Source organism: Astatotilapia calliptera, chromosome 3, assembly GCF_900246225.1.
Source record: "Astatotilapia calliptera chromosome 3, fAstCal1.2, whole genome shotgun sequence".
Classification (NCBI taxonomy): Eukaryota; Metazoa; Chordata; class Actinopteri; order Cichliformes; family Cichlidae; genus Astatotilapia; species Astatotilapia calliptera.
In genome coordinates, this window is record NC_039304.1 from 33483812 (window position 1) to 33501577 (window position 17766).

At 41.1% G+C, this 17766-nt stretch overlaps 1 protein-coding gene across 3 annotated transcripts; it reads left to right on the top strand.

The window, feature by feature from the left end:
- Positions 1-1036: 1036 nt before the first annotated feature.
- On the top strand, positions 1037-13636 carry rundc3ab (RUN domain containing 3Ab). Of its 3 annotated transcripts, XM_026163013.1 has the most exons (12): positions 1037-1457; positions 8976-9091; positions 9301-9428; positions 9556-9641; positions 9726-9815; positions 9911-9991; positions 10100-10265; positions 10509-10666; positions 10826-10945; positions 11093-11143; positions 12301-12401; positions 12486-13636. In XM_026163013.1, exons 1-12 carry the CDS (start codon positions 1363-1365, stop codon positions 12626-12628), a joined length of 1335 nt encoding a protein of 444 aa, XP_026018798.1. In that variant the 5' UTR covers positions 1037-1362; the 3' UTR covers positions 12629-13636. The 3 variants fall into 3 exon arrangements, with proteins under 3 accessions (XP_026018798.1, XP_026018796.1, XP_026018797.1); XM_026163012.1 differs by lacking the exon at positions 11093-11143 and having other exon boundaries at positions 1043-1457; XM_026163011.1 differs by lacking the exon at positions 11093-11143 and having other exon boundaries at positions 12301-13636.
- The last annotated feature ends 4130 nt before the right edge of the window (positions 13637-17766 follow it).

A 17766-nucleotide genomic window follows, 5' to 3' on the forward strand; every position in this document is an offset into this window, starting at 1 on the left:
GAGCACTTTCCTCTAATAGCAAGAGCAGGGAAATGGACGGCGAGGATGGTTGAAGTTGGAAGTTTACGATGAAGGAGGAAGTGAGCCAGCACGGTGACCGCAGTGGTGGTGATGATATCAGGTTTATTGTGGCTACAAAGCTTTTACCAGGAACAGTTATTAAACAAGAAAAGAAAGAAATTTCAGTCTCAAATACATCCCAACACAATCTTCCCTTTTTTTTTTTTTCTTTTTTTTTTTTTTTTTTTTCTTCAGTGGCATTACTGTACAGTATGGAGTGCATAATGTGAAGCTCCAGTATGGAAGGTGAGGTGTCTATGACGTGTTCAGCAGTCTGATGGCCTGGTGGAAGAAGCTGTCTCTCAGTCTGCTGGTACGGTGACCGGATGCTGCAGAACCTCCTTCCTTTTTTTTTTTTTTTTTGGCCTGTCCCGTTTGGCTCTTTTGCCATCAGAATTGTTGTCTAAAGGCAAAGAAAGATGCCCAACGGATTTACTTTACCAAACTGACCATCCCAGCCTTGCCGTAATCCAACACAATCTTTAAACAATGCATTAAATAAAAGGTCCAAGCACATCTCTTATTCTATATCTATTTATAATAATATAGAAAATTATCATTTATTATTGATGCATAAATTAAACATACAGAAAAAACGAAATAAACTTTCAACGTGTATAAAATGTATCATATGTTCAAAATAAAAATTGATAAATTTAATGATTGTATTACTTTCCATACACAGTCTTAACAAATAATTATAATAAAAATGTGCATTTCAATCACTATAGCAAATGAAATTTCCAAAATTGAGATAGAGCATTTGCTATCTTAAAGAGATAAAAATGATGAGGATTTTGAACAATACATATATTGCAAATATAAATATTAAATATTAAATGTCTATTTTAGGGTTTTTTTGTAAAATATAAATTTGTGAGCACAAAACCAAACAAACAAATAAATAATCCCTGGTCTTTATATATTATATTAAGCTCTCAAAGAAACTGCGTGTCGCTGGAGCCGGTGACGTAATTCGGTCCGCACGACACGAAACGATCCAATGACGGCATGATGAAGTCAGAAAAGTGGGCGGAGACAGAAAGAGGGGGCTCGAGCAGACACAATTCAGTCCCGTGAGCAGGTCACAGAAGTAAACATAAAAACAAAGCCCACGCTCCGCGCGCTCTGGTGTGTCTAATGTGTCGAGCAGTTTCCTCCGTCGTCTCACAAAGTGCCGCCGCTGTCTGTCAGCGGCTTTGACGCGGGCCGCCAGCATCCTCTCCGGCATCCACAAGTGAATGAGGAGGGCCGGTGGCCCACAGGGAGGGGTCGTTTGCTTCCAGGGCTGCCTACTCCTGGATGGAGCAGGCAGCGATGGCCATGGGAGATGTCTCGAAAAAAGCATCGACTAGGAACCTCGCGGTGGAGAGGAAAAACCTCCTCACGGTCTGCAGGTGAGTGCATTATCCAACACGCCTTATGTTGTATATGGTGATGGACATTTTTAATGCCCTCAGTGCTGCATCAGACAGTGGCCTCTCTGTGTGACTTTTATCTTTGTCAGTGCAATTTTTATCCCAGTGCTGATGGTGTGGTCGCTATGACGACACCCTTCCTGGAGCAAGGACTAGCTGGCACCCTAGGGACTTAAGGCAGGATGGCAGTATAAGATCTTTACATAAAGTCCTGCTTGGATTTTGTGATTTTGGATAGAGATTTGTTCTTCAGTAGGCTCAAACACTGACCTGACGGTGCAGGCACATAATGATCTCTAACGATTATGGTTATGTAAAGGGACAGAGCATTTAGCCTGTAAGTCAGCAGGCATGCTTCCACTTCATCCAGCAGTAGTTGTGCTATCATTCAGCTCAGTCATGCATCAGCTTCAACGTAGATAGACATCCACAGCCCACAGCACATTTAAAGCTGCTGTGACTTAAATTTGGATTTTCCCAATGCATAAAATATTTTATATAATCTAAAAGGGGTCAGTTGCCAAGGTGGACATAGGAGTGTTAGCTCACTTCAGCTCCACTGCATATTGTAGCTTCTTATATGTAAATTGAGAGCATTAAAGTCAGTAAAAAAAGGTTTAAAAAAAAAGTAAGTAAGCAGGACCTCTGTGAGCCAATGACAGGTGAATCTAGGTCAGGTCCCCGCCCTGCTGTTTGTAATACACAGGAAATGCAGGGATTGTGCTCGTTTTGAGGATAGTCAGCCATTTATTATCCAGTTGATGCAGCTGAATGAGGCATTGTTGCCTTTGGAACAATGGGGAGTGAAATCACTTGCCTCAGTGGCTTGTGATAAGATAAGCATTGTTTATAGATGTGAACGTGGCCAGTAAAACATAAAGATGGTGACTCTGCAAAACATGACCAGTATTTAGCCATAATATTTTCTCTCTGTTTGCAGGAGATGGTTAATTTCCTTCTCACGGCTCACTGCATATCTTACCGTCACTGGACAAATAGTATTTGACAGGTGTTCTTGTAGAAAATAGTCCTGCTGAATTATTTAGTGTCCAGGAAAACATTTAGTGGTCACTGCTGAAGAAATAATGGTGCTTAAAATAAACTGAAAATTCTTTGCCTGTGAGCTTTTATATCATTTGTGGGTGTATATTGCTGAAAATATACACCCACAAATGCACAGTGCAGGGAAAAATATTTCACTACTTCCTGATTTCTTTTCTTTTTTTTTAATATTAGACAAAGATAACTTAAAAAATACAAAGTGAAATTCTGAATGATGATTTCCTTTTATTAAGGTAAAAAAATGCTGTCAGTTTTCAGGACATAGCTTAGCCCTATGTGAAAGTGTAATTGTGAACCTGGTTAAATCATGCATTTACTGTGATTATCCACATTTTTTGGAAAGCTGAGTTCAGTTTCGCTCACCATTGCAAGGTCTGATTACTGCATGACATGGTGAATCAAGAAATAACCTAAATATAAACATAAACCAGTCTGACAAATGGAAGCAGGCCAAAAGACCTCCACAAGCAACCTTGCCACAATCTAAAGAAACTCATGAACAGATCAGAAACAAAGTCGATGTCAGGTCACAAAAGAACCCAGAACAACAGCTAAAGAACTTCAGGTCTCACTTGCTCCAGTTTAGGTCAGAGTTTATGATTCAACAATAAAAGAGCGACAGGGCAAACATGGCATCCATGGGAGAGTTCAAGGAGAAACCAAAACTAAGGCTCGTCTCACAAAACATCTTGATGATCCCCAAGACTTTTGTGGAAACATTCTGTGAGTAGGGCTGCCACGATTTGTCGACTAGTCACGATTACGTCGACTATCAAAATCGTCGACGACTGATTTAATAGTCGACGCGTCGTTTGAAGCTTTGTAAGATCCCAAAAGACGCAGGAATAAGTAGCAGGATTTAAGAGTGTAATAACGGACTGAAACAGAAGATGGCAGCACTGCATGCACAAGGATGCCAGCTGCCGTTAAACCCCGAAGAAGAAGCAGTAGCTGTGTCCCAGAAATCATAGCGCGGCCCAGCTTAGTTTCCAACAATGGCGGCAGCTAGTTAGTTTTAATATTACTCTTATTATTCTTTCTGGGTCAGAAAATAAACGTTTAACGTATTTTCAGGCGAGAATGTAGCTGTGTAAACCTCAAATATCGGCTCAGTTTATCAGGACACCACATATTTTCAAAAGCGCTCCGACGTTTTCGGAGACGTCTGTTACCCACCAGCTCGATAGCTAGCCGGGGGCTAGGTCACTAGCGCGGTGAGAACACCGGACTCCCAGCAAATTGTTTTCTAACCCACCGCTGTCTTTCGCTACTCAGGTTAAATATATATGAGTCACTTAGATAAATTAAAAATGTTGTTGTTTGGCTTTTTTTTTTTGTATTTTATTTGTTCCTGAGTAAATCGGTTTGTCTGAGATTAAAGTTATAGTTTTTACACAGCTGAGACAGCTGATTATCAAAAGTGTGAGATGCTGGAGAATATACTCCGTTGTCCTGTTATATTTTAGATAGCAAGGAGTTCATTAAACTTCACCGAAACAATCTGCAAATTTCATTAAAATTGAATAAACTATCATCTTGTCTTTATTTTTAGTTAGCACCTTAAACACTTAAAGCTGTAAGCTAATGATAGTTATATAAGAGCAGATGCTGCTGGTGCAATAAGCTGTAGTTTTACGTCCAGTGGATGATGATCTGATTAGTCGACTAATCGCATAAATAATCGGTGACTAGTCAACTATCAAAATAATCGTTTGTGGCAGCCCTATCTGTGAGATAAAAGTTTAACTTTTTGGAAGGTTTGGGTCCTGTTACATCTGCTGTGAAACTAACATAGCCTTTCATGAAAAGAGTACATCGTAACAAGAGCCAAGCATGGTGGTGGTAGCGTGATGGTCTGGGGATGCTTTGCTGCTTCAGGCTTGCTGTAATTGATGGAACCATGAATTCTGCTCTCTACCAGAAAATCCTGAAAGAGAATGTCTGAATGACTCAAAAACAAAACAAAACAAAACAAGAAGAAAAAAAGGAGGTTTTTGGAGTGGTCTAAAATAATCCAGACTTAAATTTCAGATGCTTTGGCATGACCTTAAACAGACCTTTGATGCTGGAAATACGTCCACAGCGATGTGAAATACTCATTTCCTGATATCACAAACTTATGCTGTTTGTGTCATGGTCCGGAGTCTGTGGACTCCTTGTTTATGTTTAAATTTATTAATATTCTGTGGTTTTGTTTATTTTGGGTTGTTTGTGATTATCCCTAGTGTTGTGTGTCCTCTGTGCTCTCCTGTTCCATGTTTCAAGTTCCTATGTTCTGTCTCCTAGTCTGTTAGGTTTGCCTGTTTAGAGATTTATCGGTGTCTTTCCTGTTTTATTGTGAAGGTCCATGTCTCTTGTCAGTGTTTCTAGTTTTGCTTCCCCTTGTCTTGTTATGTCTAATTAATCCCAGCTGTGTCTCCCTTCTGTCTCACGGTCCCTGATTGCCCTGTGTGTATTTAAGCCCTGTGTTTTCTCGTGTGCGTTGCTGGATCGTCTGTGTATTGAAGGCCGATTACGTCACAGCCAGGCGATGAGGGCTGTCCCAATTCAAGGGCCGCTCCAAATGAGGCCCCGAAATCCGTCCTTCATTTTCCTGGATATGAAGGATGGGTCAGGTGTATCCTTCGTGGCCCAACCTATCCCAGAATTTATAGCGCACCCCAGCCAATTCCAGTTTCCAACAATGGCGGCTTAGTTTTAATATTACTCTTTCTGGGTCACAAAATAAACTTTTAAGATATTTTCAGGCAAGAATGTAGCTGTGTAAACTTCAAATATCTGCTCGGTTTATCAAGACATCACATATTTGCAAAAGGGCTCTGACGTTTTCACAGATGTCTGTTACCCACTAGAGCCGTCGAGAACACCGAACTCCCGCCACATTTTCAGACCCTGCGTGGTCTTTCGCTACTCAGGTTAAACATATAAGTCACTTAGATAATGTAAAAATACTATTGTTTGGCTTTTTTCAGTGTTTTATTTGTTCCTTAGTAAATCGTTTTGGCTGAGATTAAAGTTATACTTTTCATGCAGCTAAATAAACGTCAAACAGAAAACTGATTAAACAGAAACGTGAGATGGTTGAGAATTTACTCCAATGTTCTGTTATATTTGAGGGAGCAAGGAGCAGACAGCTGAGTTTATTCAACTCCACCGAGACAGCTGGTGACGCAAATCTGAAGGCTAGACCGTCCCATTTCACAGCCTCGCACTTCCAGACTTCGAAGGACCCGGCCCACGTAGACCATGATGGCCGGGTTCTTCGAAGGCTGTGGCCTAGGAGTTGGGACACAGCTACTGTTATGCTAATGCTAGTTGATGTTATTAATATCGTTAATGCTAATTAGCATTAGCAACAAAAAGCAGCTTGCTAATATCTGTAATATCTTGTTCCCTTGAGTTTTAATAACCCTCTATTTTCTCCAAAGTCTTTGTTTTTACAGTGTAATGAAATAAGAAACAAGCTCAATGTACAAGAATCAAAATTAAAACAGGATAATAGGGTAAAGTGGATTAAAGTAGTTGCATGCCATGGAGACTAGATGACGCGCATAAGTGACCAGTGACTCAGCTAAAAGTTTTCCCCATACATCACCACAGTTATCAATATTTACAGCCAAAATTTAAAAGTAGGATATTTATGAAATTATGGATAAAATCTTGCCAAATGATTTATGATTATTATCATTATTGAGTTATGTCTCTCTGAACTAATTTTATTTGTTCAAATCTTCAACACATACAAAAGTTAAAGGGTTTTCACAGGAAGATCCTGGAAGTCAGGAATGTATTACGGGAGACTTATGTCATCAGCTGAAATTATCTAGTACAAAGGAAGTTGTTGGAGTTTCCTGAAAGTGCTCGATGAACATATTCCTCACAGTAAAAGGATGACATCAGACTGAAGTGTAGAAATGAGACTCTGCAGGAAATGGAAGGTACATTGTCAGAGATCACATAATTACATCCACACTCAAATGGGATGGAGATACGCTTGTACAATTTCAAATAGTTGAACTCTGTGCTCTAACCCTGATTATAATTATGGGAAATCAGATTAGTAATGGTTGATTGATTGATGACGCAGTCCTGATACTATAACCTAAGGAATATTGCGGGAATTCGATCAATATTGAGTTTTAGTGACACTCTGACTATTTTGCTTTTTATGCTTTTATTTCCTCTTTGTTAGACTACTGTACTGGTCTTTTAACAGATATCAATCAGAAAGCATGAAATAGACTTCAGACTATGCAAAATCAGCTGCCAGATTGTTACCAGAACCTTGAAAACTGAACACATCTTACCCCAGTGTTGATGACTCTACACTGGCTGTGCATTTCTCTAGGAATTGATTTTAAGATTTTACTTATTACATTTAAAGTCCTTCATTGCCCAGCATCAAAATATACAGTCAAACTGCAGTTCTTCTACCAACCAGTGCTCAGCTGAGATCCTTGGTCTGAAACCCATTAACAGTTCCCACCTCACATGTAAAGACACAAGTCGATTGAGCGTTTGAATGTTTGCTGTTGGGGCTCCTCGATTGTGGAATGACCTGCCTGAGAAAATTCAGCTCACCTCATTAGTGTCTTCTTTTAAGATTCACCTTATTTTATTTTGATGTTAAGTCTTGTGTTTTAATTGATATGTAAATTCCATCCATCGATCTATCCATTTTCTTCCACTTATCCGGGGCCGGGTTGCAGGGCCAGCAAACTAAGCAGAGAAGCCTGGACCTCCCTCTTCCCGGCCACCTCCTCTAGCTTGTCTAGTAGAACACCAAGGCGTTCCCAGGCCAGCCAAGAGATGTAATCTCTCTAGCATATCTACCCCAGGGTCTCCTCCTGGTGGGACATGCCCAGAACACCTCACCTTGGAGGCACCCAGGAAGCATCCTTGTCAGATGCCTACACCTACACTGGCTCCTTTTGATGTGGAGGAGTAGCAGCTTTACCCATCCCAGATGGCTAAACTTCTCACCCTATCTCTAAGGAAGAGGGCAACCACCCTTCAGTGAAAGCTCATTTCCACAACTTTTATCTGTGATCTCATTCTTTCGGTCACTACCCAGAGGTCATGACCAGGTGAGGGTGGGGACATAGGTCGACCAGTAAATCGAGAGCTGCTTTTTTACGCTCAGCTCTCTTTTCACCACTACGGACCAGTACAGTGTCCGCTGATATGTTCATTGTTTTGTATAATCTCCTCCTTGTTTGTTCTGTTATTCTGTGTTTCTGGGAAGTACTCTGTAACTCTAGTTTTGATAAGTGCTGTAAAAATAAACTATTATTAAGCTGTATCATACATAATTACTTTATGCCCTGCCCTAACAAGCTAACACCACCCAGATATTTTGCTTTTATGAGTTTCATTGACCTTTGTTAATTGTACAGTACAGATTACAGCATGAGTTTTGAACAAGGAAACCTAGGATATTTATGGAGACAAGTTATCTCTCTTATCTGCCATGGTCACAGAATACATTTAGACCCTTGTGTACAAAACCTAACTTGTACATTAGCTTGTGGTATATCTGAAAGATTACATGTTGACAGAATAGGACAACGTGGAGTATTTTGTTCAGTAAGGTCAGTCTGACACCGAGATCAGAGTCTTAAAATGTTCCCATTGTTGCCATTTTACCATTCACTGATCACACAAGTACATCACATTTATGACACCGGATCCAAAAATTCACATAACAACATATATATTTAACCATTTTTCTTCAAATATAGAAAGTAACTTTCTTACACATTAAATTGTTATCATACAGAGACAAGAGTTCAGCTTCCTATAAAAACAGCACAGAGCTCTGTAGTCTGGGGAGAATTGTGAGATTTTTCAGTGCTTACTATTTACTCTATATTCTGCCAAATTAAGCAAGCAATTTGGCAGAAGATAGAGCGATTCCACAGTCTTATCATCTCCTGTTTTCTCTACACTGATCCAAGGATCCATCCCGTGTCATCTGGAACAGCCATCACAAATTTTTGAACACAGAAAAATAAACGTAGAGCGCAATACTGTACATAATCTGCTCATGTACATTCTTTAAATCTGTGCATATTCCTGTAATTTGTGTTTTTATGATATTAGAAATCATGTAAGAAAATGAATAGTCATTCTAATTGTACTCATTAAAAATGTTCAGTCTGTTTTTTAGGGTTAAACCTAAGAGCTAACTAAATGTATCACAGTGGCAGAACACTGTGTTCTTTCGCGACTGCATCCTTAAACAGACTTGTGTGGTTTATCAAGTGTGATTCACAAATGTTTAGCAATAGTTTGATGTACGACATGTTCTGCCTACTGTAAACTGAAACGAAGACAGCGGTAACCCATCAGCGTTTTTCCTGACTAATCTTTTCCCTCTATGCTTGAATAAGTGCTCGAATAAGTGCTCTCCTCGCTCCTCTCCACCACACACAGGTTTTCAGTTAAGACCCTGCTGGAGAAATACACGGCCGAGCCCATCGATGATTCATCAGAAGAGTTTGTCAATTTCGCCGCCATCCTTGAACACATCCTCAGCCACCGTTTCAAAGGTACTAAACTGAGGAGATAACATACTGGGACTTAACGTCCTGTTGAATCAAGGCTCTTACAGTGTTTACTGAAACTTTTCTGTCCTGTTTAGCAGCTTCAGCAAGCAGAACCATGTTGTTTTATTATTCGCAGTAATATATGTGTAGTGTAACAACGTGTTTTTCAGTGCTTACTAAAACTAACGCACTTCACATGCTTGTTGTGTCAGGCTCTAGTAGCTGGTTCGATGGTCAGAGGAGTTACTGGGACTACATCCGCCTGGCTTGTGCTAAAGTCCCCAACAGCTGCATTAGCAGCATTGAGAGCATGGAAAACATCAGCACCTCACGAGCCAAGGCAAGACCATCATACGATGACAAAAAAATTACAAATAAATAAGAATATGTAGATTTATTGGGACTAATTTAGAAGTCATTTTTGTGACTCTCCAGACTAATTTCTTTAGCTTTGGTGTTCCTTTCAGGTCCGAGCCTGGATGAGAGTAGCTCTGATGGAGAAGAGGCTATCTGAATACATCGCCACTGCTCTGAGGGACAGCAGGACAACCAAGTTAGCACCTCTCTATATAATAAAAATCACTTGATCCTCGTACAAACATGTTCCCACCTAACTGCACTTGTCTTTGTGCTTTAGGAGGTTCTATGCAGAGGGAGCCATCATGTTAAGAGAAGAAGCTACAGTGCTAACAGGGATGCTAATAGGTCTTGGAGCTATAGACTTTAGGTGGGGCGTCCTGACTTTTAGATATCAGACTGATACTTTTAAAATCCTTATGCATGTATAAAGTTTCTAATTTCTGATTGGTTTGTCTCCCTCAGCTTCTGTTTAAAAGGGGAGGCCCTGGATGGGAAATCTCCTGCAGTGATTGACTATACTCCATACTTGAAATTTACACAAAGGTACACCAACCTTCATGTATTTCAGAAACACTTTGAAAGTTACAGAAACACCATTGCACAGCCCATTCAAAGTCAATAAGATACTGATACTGGCTGCTCGTGTCACAGCTATGATTACCTGAGCGATGACGATGATCGGCAGAGTGTTGACAGCAGCGCGAGTGACGACAGCGTCCCTGAACATCCTTACATCCCCCTGGTCACAGACGAGGAGAGCTGGAGCACAAAGTGTCGCAAGATGGAGCAGAGGTTCAAGATTGTCAATGCACAAAAGGTGGGCGGACAAACATGATGTGTTTCTGTCGCTGTTGCTTGATCTAAATCTAAGGTTAATAAATGCAGATAAATACGTTCATCGTTTCATGACTCTATTAATCTGTCAGTTAATAACAAAGATTATACTGCGGAATCGTTTCTACATTACTATGACCGTTCACAGATGGTTGATGTCTAATATGAGTATCCGAGGGTGAATGTGTTTTTTAAATTTTGGCTCAGTCTGAATGTGTGTTGTCAGGGTTACCTGGAGGAGCTTGTGCGTCTGCGTGAGTCACAGCTGAAGAACACAGAGATGGAGAACAAGAGGCTAAAGGCCCGGCTGGAGGAGCTGCAGACCCAGAGCCAACAGGAGAAAAGGGAACTAGAGGCCATTGTCTTGGAGCTTCAGGAGCAACTGTGAGTGAAACACACAGATGGCTAGCATGTTTAAGCAAATAGCTTTAACACAATGCCAGCTTAACTGATGAACACTCTTCACTGCAGAGTACCGTGGACTGTGTTTGCTTTTCAGTGGTTCTATTGTTGGGACTTATGTTTTACCCTCACATGTCTCAGGACAAGCTTGATTCCGTGTGACTCCAACCACTTGGCGAAAAACCTCTCAATCCCACTCGTCAACCAGTGGCCAACGCTCGAGCCGTTCGACAGCCAAGAGGACTTGAAGCTGTTTCGCAGGTTTGCTACAGGCAGCATGGTTACTTTGTCTCGTTGTTGCAATTTGACTATATGCACAAACTCTGTAATAACAATAATATACACCAGCCAGTCGCATTTTTAAGTTACACCTTGCTAATACTGGCTGGGACTCCCTTTTGTCTTCAGAACTGCTTCAGTTCTTCACAGCATGGAATCAAAAAGTCCATCTGCTTCAAGGTTAGACACGTTGTTCACTTTTTCAGACCATTCTCCTAAACTCTACAGATGAGGAAATACATTAGAGGACGATATTCAAATGTCTATCGTTCCATGTTATAGGCTATCGTTTATTTGTTTTAATTGACGGTTTGCAATAGTCACCATGGCAACACAGAAGGACTAACCAAAACAAATCGAGGAGCTCATTCCTAAACAGGCAGCTACTTCTGTAGCTGCAACAACAGATACGTGGACGAGCCGAACAACATTCCTGTATGCGCTTAACGGTGCGCTTCCTCCGAGACTGGACACTCTGCAGTAGATGTTTGCAGACATGCTGGTTTCCATACAGGAACAGCAGTGATACCCGGTGGCCTCAGGGAAGCTCTTGCGTGACTCTGAGGTCATCTAGTTAGTATCGCTATTGGATAATACTGCGTACAGCCCATATTTATTTCATTTTTAATTATTTGATTTAAATGTGAAAAATAAATAGTACTCTTGGTGGACAGATTATATAAACTATTCACTAAATTTACAGAAAATGCACTATATTGTGGTATATATCATCAGTTGTGTGGGAAAATCCCAGCAGATCAGCAGTTTATGAAATACTCTGGCATCAGGTGTGCCACGTTCAAAGTTTGACCTCCCAGCCCATTGTTCCCTTAGTGGGCTGGTTTCAGTCATTATGAAAATGTACTCTTTATAAGATTGGGGAAACCTGCAGTCAGCTGAGACTGAAGAAGTCACTTTATGAGTGACGAAACGTTTCTCCCACTGAAAACGCTACGTCCAGATGAACAGAATCGACCTTTGGAGACGTTCAAAGTAATTTAAATCACCTTTCTTTCTCATTCTTATTCTCAGTTTGAACTTCAGCACATTGTTTTCATCATGTGTACATGCTTAATTGCACTCACTTGCTGCCATTTGACTGGTTTATAAAATAATTGTGTTGATTAGCAGTGCACCTAATGAAGTGGCTGGTGGGTGTATAATATTGTTCAATCAAAGATCAGACAGCACTTAGCAGTTTGTGTAAATCACAAGCAAAAATCAAATGGCGTAGTTATGTCCATGTAAACCTGTATAGAAAACATTTTAATTTTTTAATTCAAAATTTGAACCTGGTTTGAGCCATATATAAATATTTGCCTTGTTTTCTCTTTCAGGAGGAGTTTTCCAAGCACAGAGCTGCTGTCAGTGGAGGTCAGCCTGGATTCTGACTCTCAGAGGACTCATGGGAAACAGAATGGGAGGGCCTGGTGCACAGGTGACAACTCAGACACACAAGCGATGAAACATGTGTGTACAGTTAAACTGACCCTCCCGTTATATGTTTGTCCCACCCTCCCAGAAAAGGACTACACCCCCTCCATGATGGGCCTGTGTGGGTCCTTGGCGTCCTTCCCAAGCTGCAAATCTCTGACTAGCCTGAAGTCCAGCGAGTGCCTGGTCAACATCAGCACAGAGAACAGTCCTGCCCTCTCTCCCAGCTAGGGGGCACCAAAGAAACACTGCCAAGAAACATTAAGACGCTCCGGCGTGAAAATAAAACGACTGTTCTCGGTGGGCGGACAGATGCTTGACAGACTTGAGTCCCTTTACTTTTAAAACCCAGCACTCTCTCAGCTTACACCTGTTGTGGAAGAGCAGCCTGCACGCTCTCTGGGCCTGTGCAGCCAAGATACAGGAGCAAGCTGCCGCACTGCCTCATGGCCTCCTACAGCGTCATTGCCTTTCATTGTCGTGACATCATTAAGCCTCCTGCACTGTAAAGCAGCTGGTTTAAGTCTGACCCTCCTTCACTTACAGTCACCCATCTGAACCGGTCACCTTCATCGAAGCTCGCTGTAGGGTCGTTCTGTGTGTCGCTGTCCTTTTGTCTGTGTCTTATCGATCTGTCAGCCTATCTTACTCTGCCTGTTGAATAACACTGACAAGATGGGTGAGCTGCTATATCCTTATGGAGAAACAGCCCTATTATATACTGTTACAGGAGCATGAAAAGATTTTAGAACAGAAGCTTTTAATGTGGCAAGTCAGATGGTTTATGATGAAGATTATTTAAAAAAATAAATAACAGAAGCTACTTTATGATATTAAAATCAATGACAGTTTAGACCTTATTCAATCATACGCTAGGTTAGACACACAGGCTACAGAGGATTGTGGAGATGCCACAGTGTGAACATTTAAAAAAAAACAGAAATCTGTTGCATACAAACGCAGAGTTTATTGTGACTATGCAGAATGAGTGTTGTCCTTGTCTTTTTCTACAAACCTAGCTTGATAGAATAGTTTGAGCAGGAGAGAAATAGTGAATGTGCAACATGCGTATGCCATTTTTTTTTCTTTCTGTGAGCTTTCCTTTTCTGTTACAGTTACGTCCACGACATACTCACCTGTGTCAGTCACACATGTGTAAATTGCTTTTTAATGCGGCGTTTTTGAGAGTTGGGAAACGTTAAAAACTGCAATAAAACTGCCTTTTTTTGAAACATTAAATGTGCTTATGTATTTAATGGATATACCATCAGCATATCCACCGCTTCGATCCAGGCTGAAATCGCTCAGTTCCTATCCTATGAGAATAGTTCCTCTAAGCACTACAGCTAATCCTCAGGGATGCTTTCTGTTGCGCCACCAGCAGGTCAGAGTTTTAAATGGCGAGTGAAGAATCTATAATCTATTAGATGGACTGTCATAGCATTTTGTACAGACATTAATCAAGGTGCTGGGATTATCTACCACACTGTTGTACATTATCCCCTGCTTTATATAATTACTAAGTACTTTTGCATGAATTGTTCTTTTAGCTTCTGAGTTCTCCCAAATATTTTGTAGCACCATAAGGTTGACAAATCTGATCTCTGATAAAATTTGGACATCATGATATCGTGTTACCTAGACTTTCCTGCACATATTGTCCATGATCTGACTGCACTTAGACTACACCTATCCAGTGACATGTTGATTTTGGCATAATGGGTTGTTTTAATACTCAGACACAAATGGGGAAAAAGAACATACATATCATAAAAAAGAATCTGGTCCTTAGCAGGTCTTAAAATTGGGTATATACAACCTCATGTTAAACCCACAGCAGGTTACTAGCAATAACAAAAAACTTTTTTCAATGAAAATTAAGGAAAACAAATCTTTTTTTCACAGTCAGTCGCTCCCCAATCTCAACAACAGACCAATGACCATTTCACTGCAACCAATCAAAAGCACACTAAGTGATCAGACACCATTAATGAGTTCCACACCTAATTAGTTTTACTGTAGCCCATGAAAAACAGAGACCAGGCTGAATAAAATCAATAGGATTTGTAACAAGGAAGCAAGCATATATTCAAGAAATGGACAGACAAACAAAAAAGACAAAAAGAACAACAAAAAAAAATGCCCGGTCCATCCCAAAGGAAGCAACCATTGTCCATACAGGCTCACTTGCCAGGATGGACCACTCAAAAAAAACCCAACAAATCAAAACAATACCCCATGCCTGGAACAGCTAGTGGATCACTGCTGCTCTGGTAAATCAATCTACGCCCTTGGCACCTTCACTTCCAAAGGTGCACAGGTTAGTGTTCCTCCACCTGCACACCTGATCCCGACTCACAAAACACATCTGTAACCCCCTGTAGTTGCTTGAATATATGCACAAAACTTCTAATTAAGGCACCTCCTCTGTTTTCCTTCAATACCAGCTGTCACACACAGGTAAACAACTGAAATGCAAAATCAATGTGAAAAACTGAATACACCCTCATGAGTTACCTGCTTTCCACAGGAATTAAGAGGGTAGGTGGCTGCTAATTAATTGCACTTCACTAACTCATCAGCAGTGTGAGCACCTCTACTGCAGTTTGCTGGTCATGAGCATTCAGGCTGTGGACGTGCCGACAAATTCACCTCTTGGTCAGAGAAACTGGAAAAAACCACAGAGCTACATACACTCTACTGTCCTCAGTTTGCATGATAAATGTTAAAGTTCTTTACAGTTAAATTAGAAAAAGATTGAACAAATATGGCTTGTTTGGAAGGATTTCCGGGAGAAAGCTTCTTTTTTCTATAAAGGACAGAGAATAGTCATTTTTTCCTGGTTTGCAGAGTTGAACAAACCACAAGTCTTCTAGAACAATTTCCTTTTAACAGATGAGACCAAAGTGGAGATGTTTGACCATAATGCACACTGGCACGTTTAGTGAAAACCAAACACAGCATATCAGTACAAACACCTTATGCCAACTGTTAAACACAGTGGCGGAGGGGTGATGATCTGGGCTTGTTTTGATTTAAAATTGGAAAAATTGGTGTACTTTCATTTTCACACTCCCTCCACATAAGCTGATATCACAGCTGATTATTTTACTAAAGGTCCAAGAAGCCTCCCTGTCATCACCCTCGTCCCCCTTTGGCCTGGGTCACGCTTTGTTCTCATGTCTTACCCTTGAGACCTGACTTTGTGAAGCATGACATCGCCTCTCTTTAAATTAGTTTGAGATAGCTCACATGAGGTCAAAGGTTAGGCTCATTTATTCATTAACACAGACAAATACACAGAGCTGAGCAAACAGGAGCTGGAAGTCCTTTGGTAAATGTTGGAAAAGCATTACGTGGAAGACGCATTCCAGGTCGACATACTGTCCAATTAACTCCCAGGCTGTAAATGAATGGATGCCTGTGGGGTGGTGCTACGCTGTGTTTAGTTATTTGTCTTTGTCTTTGGTGGTTTTGTGAGAGTGACATTAATTGCTGGAATTTATACTAGACAGATGAGCATGCTGTAAACACATGGTTTAACGCTTCATCTTTCTGTGATAAAGCCCTCTTAGTCCCATTCTGGTGTCCCGGCAAGCAAATGTGTTATCTAAGCACGGGGACAGGGTCCCGTGTAAGACACGCATGTTTCAGGACAGTTAGCTTTTGCAGAGGGCGCCGGATGGTGAGTCTTACACTGCTCTGGCTTCTAAAAGTGGCATTTTGTTATCTCAGTCCTCTTCTTCTGTCCCACCATCGGCACTCCCTTTTTACACAGTCAGGATATTTATCTTCCACAATGCACACTGTCTCATATACGCACACACATACGCACCCACACCACCCATAACCACTTCACAGTCCACCCAGATGGTGCACACACACCCAGCTGGGCCTCAGGATTGCATGAAGGGGAAATTAGTCTACAAATAAACAAATGTATGAAGTTGATGATGAAATATTTAGATGACCGCTCCGGGGGGAGTTTGCATGTTCTAGCTCATTTAGTGCAGATAACATGGACTTTATACCAGAGAGAGCTCTGCGAACCATGTCACACTGTTGGAATTTGTTTATATTTCTCCTACGTTTATTCATCCATTGGTGTTGGTGCATTTCTTTTTTTTTACATTGTGTGTATTTAAAAACAATCTCTTGAAAGTTTTCTTTAATTAGCCAAGTCTTGCTTTTTTGGTCAAATAACATTATTGGTAAAGGCTAATGCAGCGTAGACCCCAGAGAAGTGCTGCTGTAAGAAAGAAACTAGCAAATTCGCATGAGGTTTATGATTTTTACATATGATAAATTAAGGAAATCAAGGATGTTACAGCAATATTATTTTATTGTTGTACTGCAATGAAGCAAACCAGTGGAGGAGAACACAAATATGTCAAAATAACATGAAAATCAGAGCTTCAGGGAACAGAAACAATGACTCTAATGTATGTGCATAATGACCGATCAAATAACAGCATGATCTTAGACAGGCCCCACAGTTTCTCTCAGCTAAATACCGGCCATTTTTTCTTCCAGTAGAGCGAACGGTGGTGATTGTCGCTGCTGTCTGCATTCCACCTGATCCCAGGGTTTAGCAGGAATTCCTGCGAAACAGACTGCAGCTTCACCCTGATGGCATCAGACAACCCTCAGCTCAGTACTTCTTGGATTCATTTACATGTGTACTGCCTGATTAGGGCAGAAAATACATTTGATCATGTTTATTCAAATATCACTAGCTGCCCGATGCGCCGCCCAGCGTAGGAGGAACTAAGTGTGTAATTCAAATATCAAGCATTCATATAAAGCCATACCCCTCCCCCAGTAAGACCAGTCAGACCACGTCTTTCTTCACTCCTGCTTGCACCCCTCTCAGGAGACAACCCCCCCCCCCCCCCCCCCAAAAAAAAACAACAAAAAAAACAAAAAAAACAAAAAGCAAAAACAAAGCCACAACTGAAGACTATTGAAGACTATCAAGCCTGACTTCAGAAAGCCCTCTCATAAATACCGGACTGTTTTGAACACACTGTTTGGGACATATTTGAACATCAGCTGAACACACGGAGTCGGTTCTGTATCAAGTACTGTGCTAATAATACCGCTGCCAGAAAACCTGGATGACAGGGAAGCTCAGGACTGTCTTCAGAGACCGCGGCTCTGACTGTTAGATCAGGTTGCAGAGCTCTGTACAATCCTGCTAGAGCTGAGCTGGAGAGCGGGATAAAAGAGGAAGGTGGAAGATCACCTCATCCACTTGCTACAGGGGCTTTGAGGACTCACACAGCACTCAGTGTCAGCCTCTCAGTCTCCCCAGTCACCTTACAGCAACATCAAGTGAGGCTGGGGCACAGGTCAGTGAACACAAGGAA

Coding starts and splice junctions, on each gene's coding strand:
- rundc3ab (XM_026163011.1), top strand. CDS start 1,363: ATGGAGCAGGCAGCGATGGCCATGGGAGATGTCTCGAAAAAAGCATCG. Junction 1,458..8,975: donor AACCTCCTCACGGTCTGCAG/GTGAGTGCATTA, acceptor CACCACACACAG/GTTTTCAGTTAAGACCCTGC. Junction 10,266..10,508: donor AGATTGTCAATGCACAAAAG/GTGGGCGGACAA, acceptor GTGTGTTGTCAG/GGTTACCTGGAGGAGCTTGT.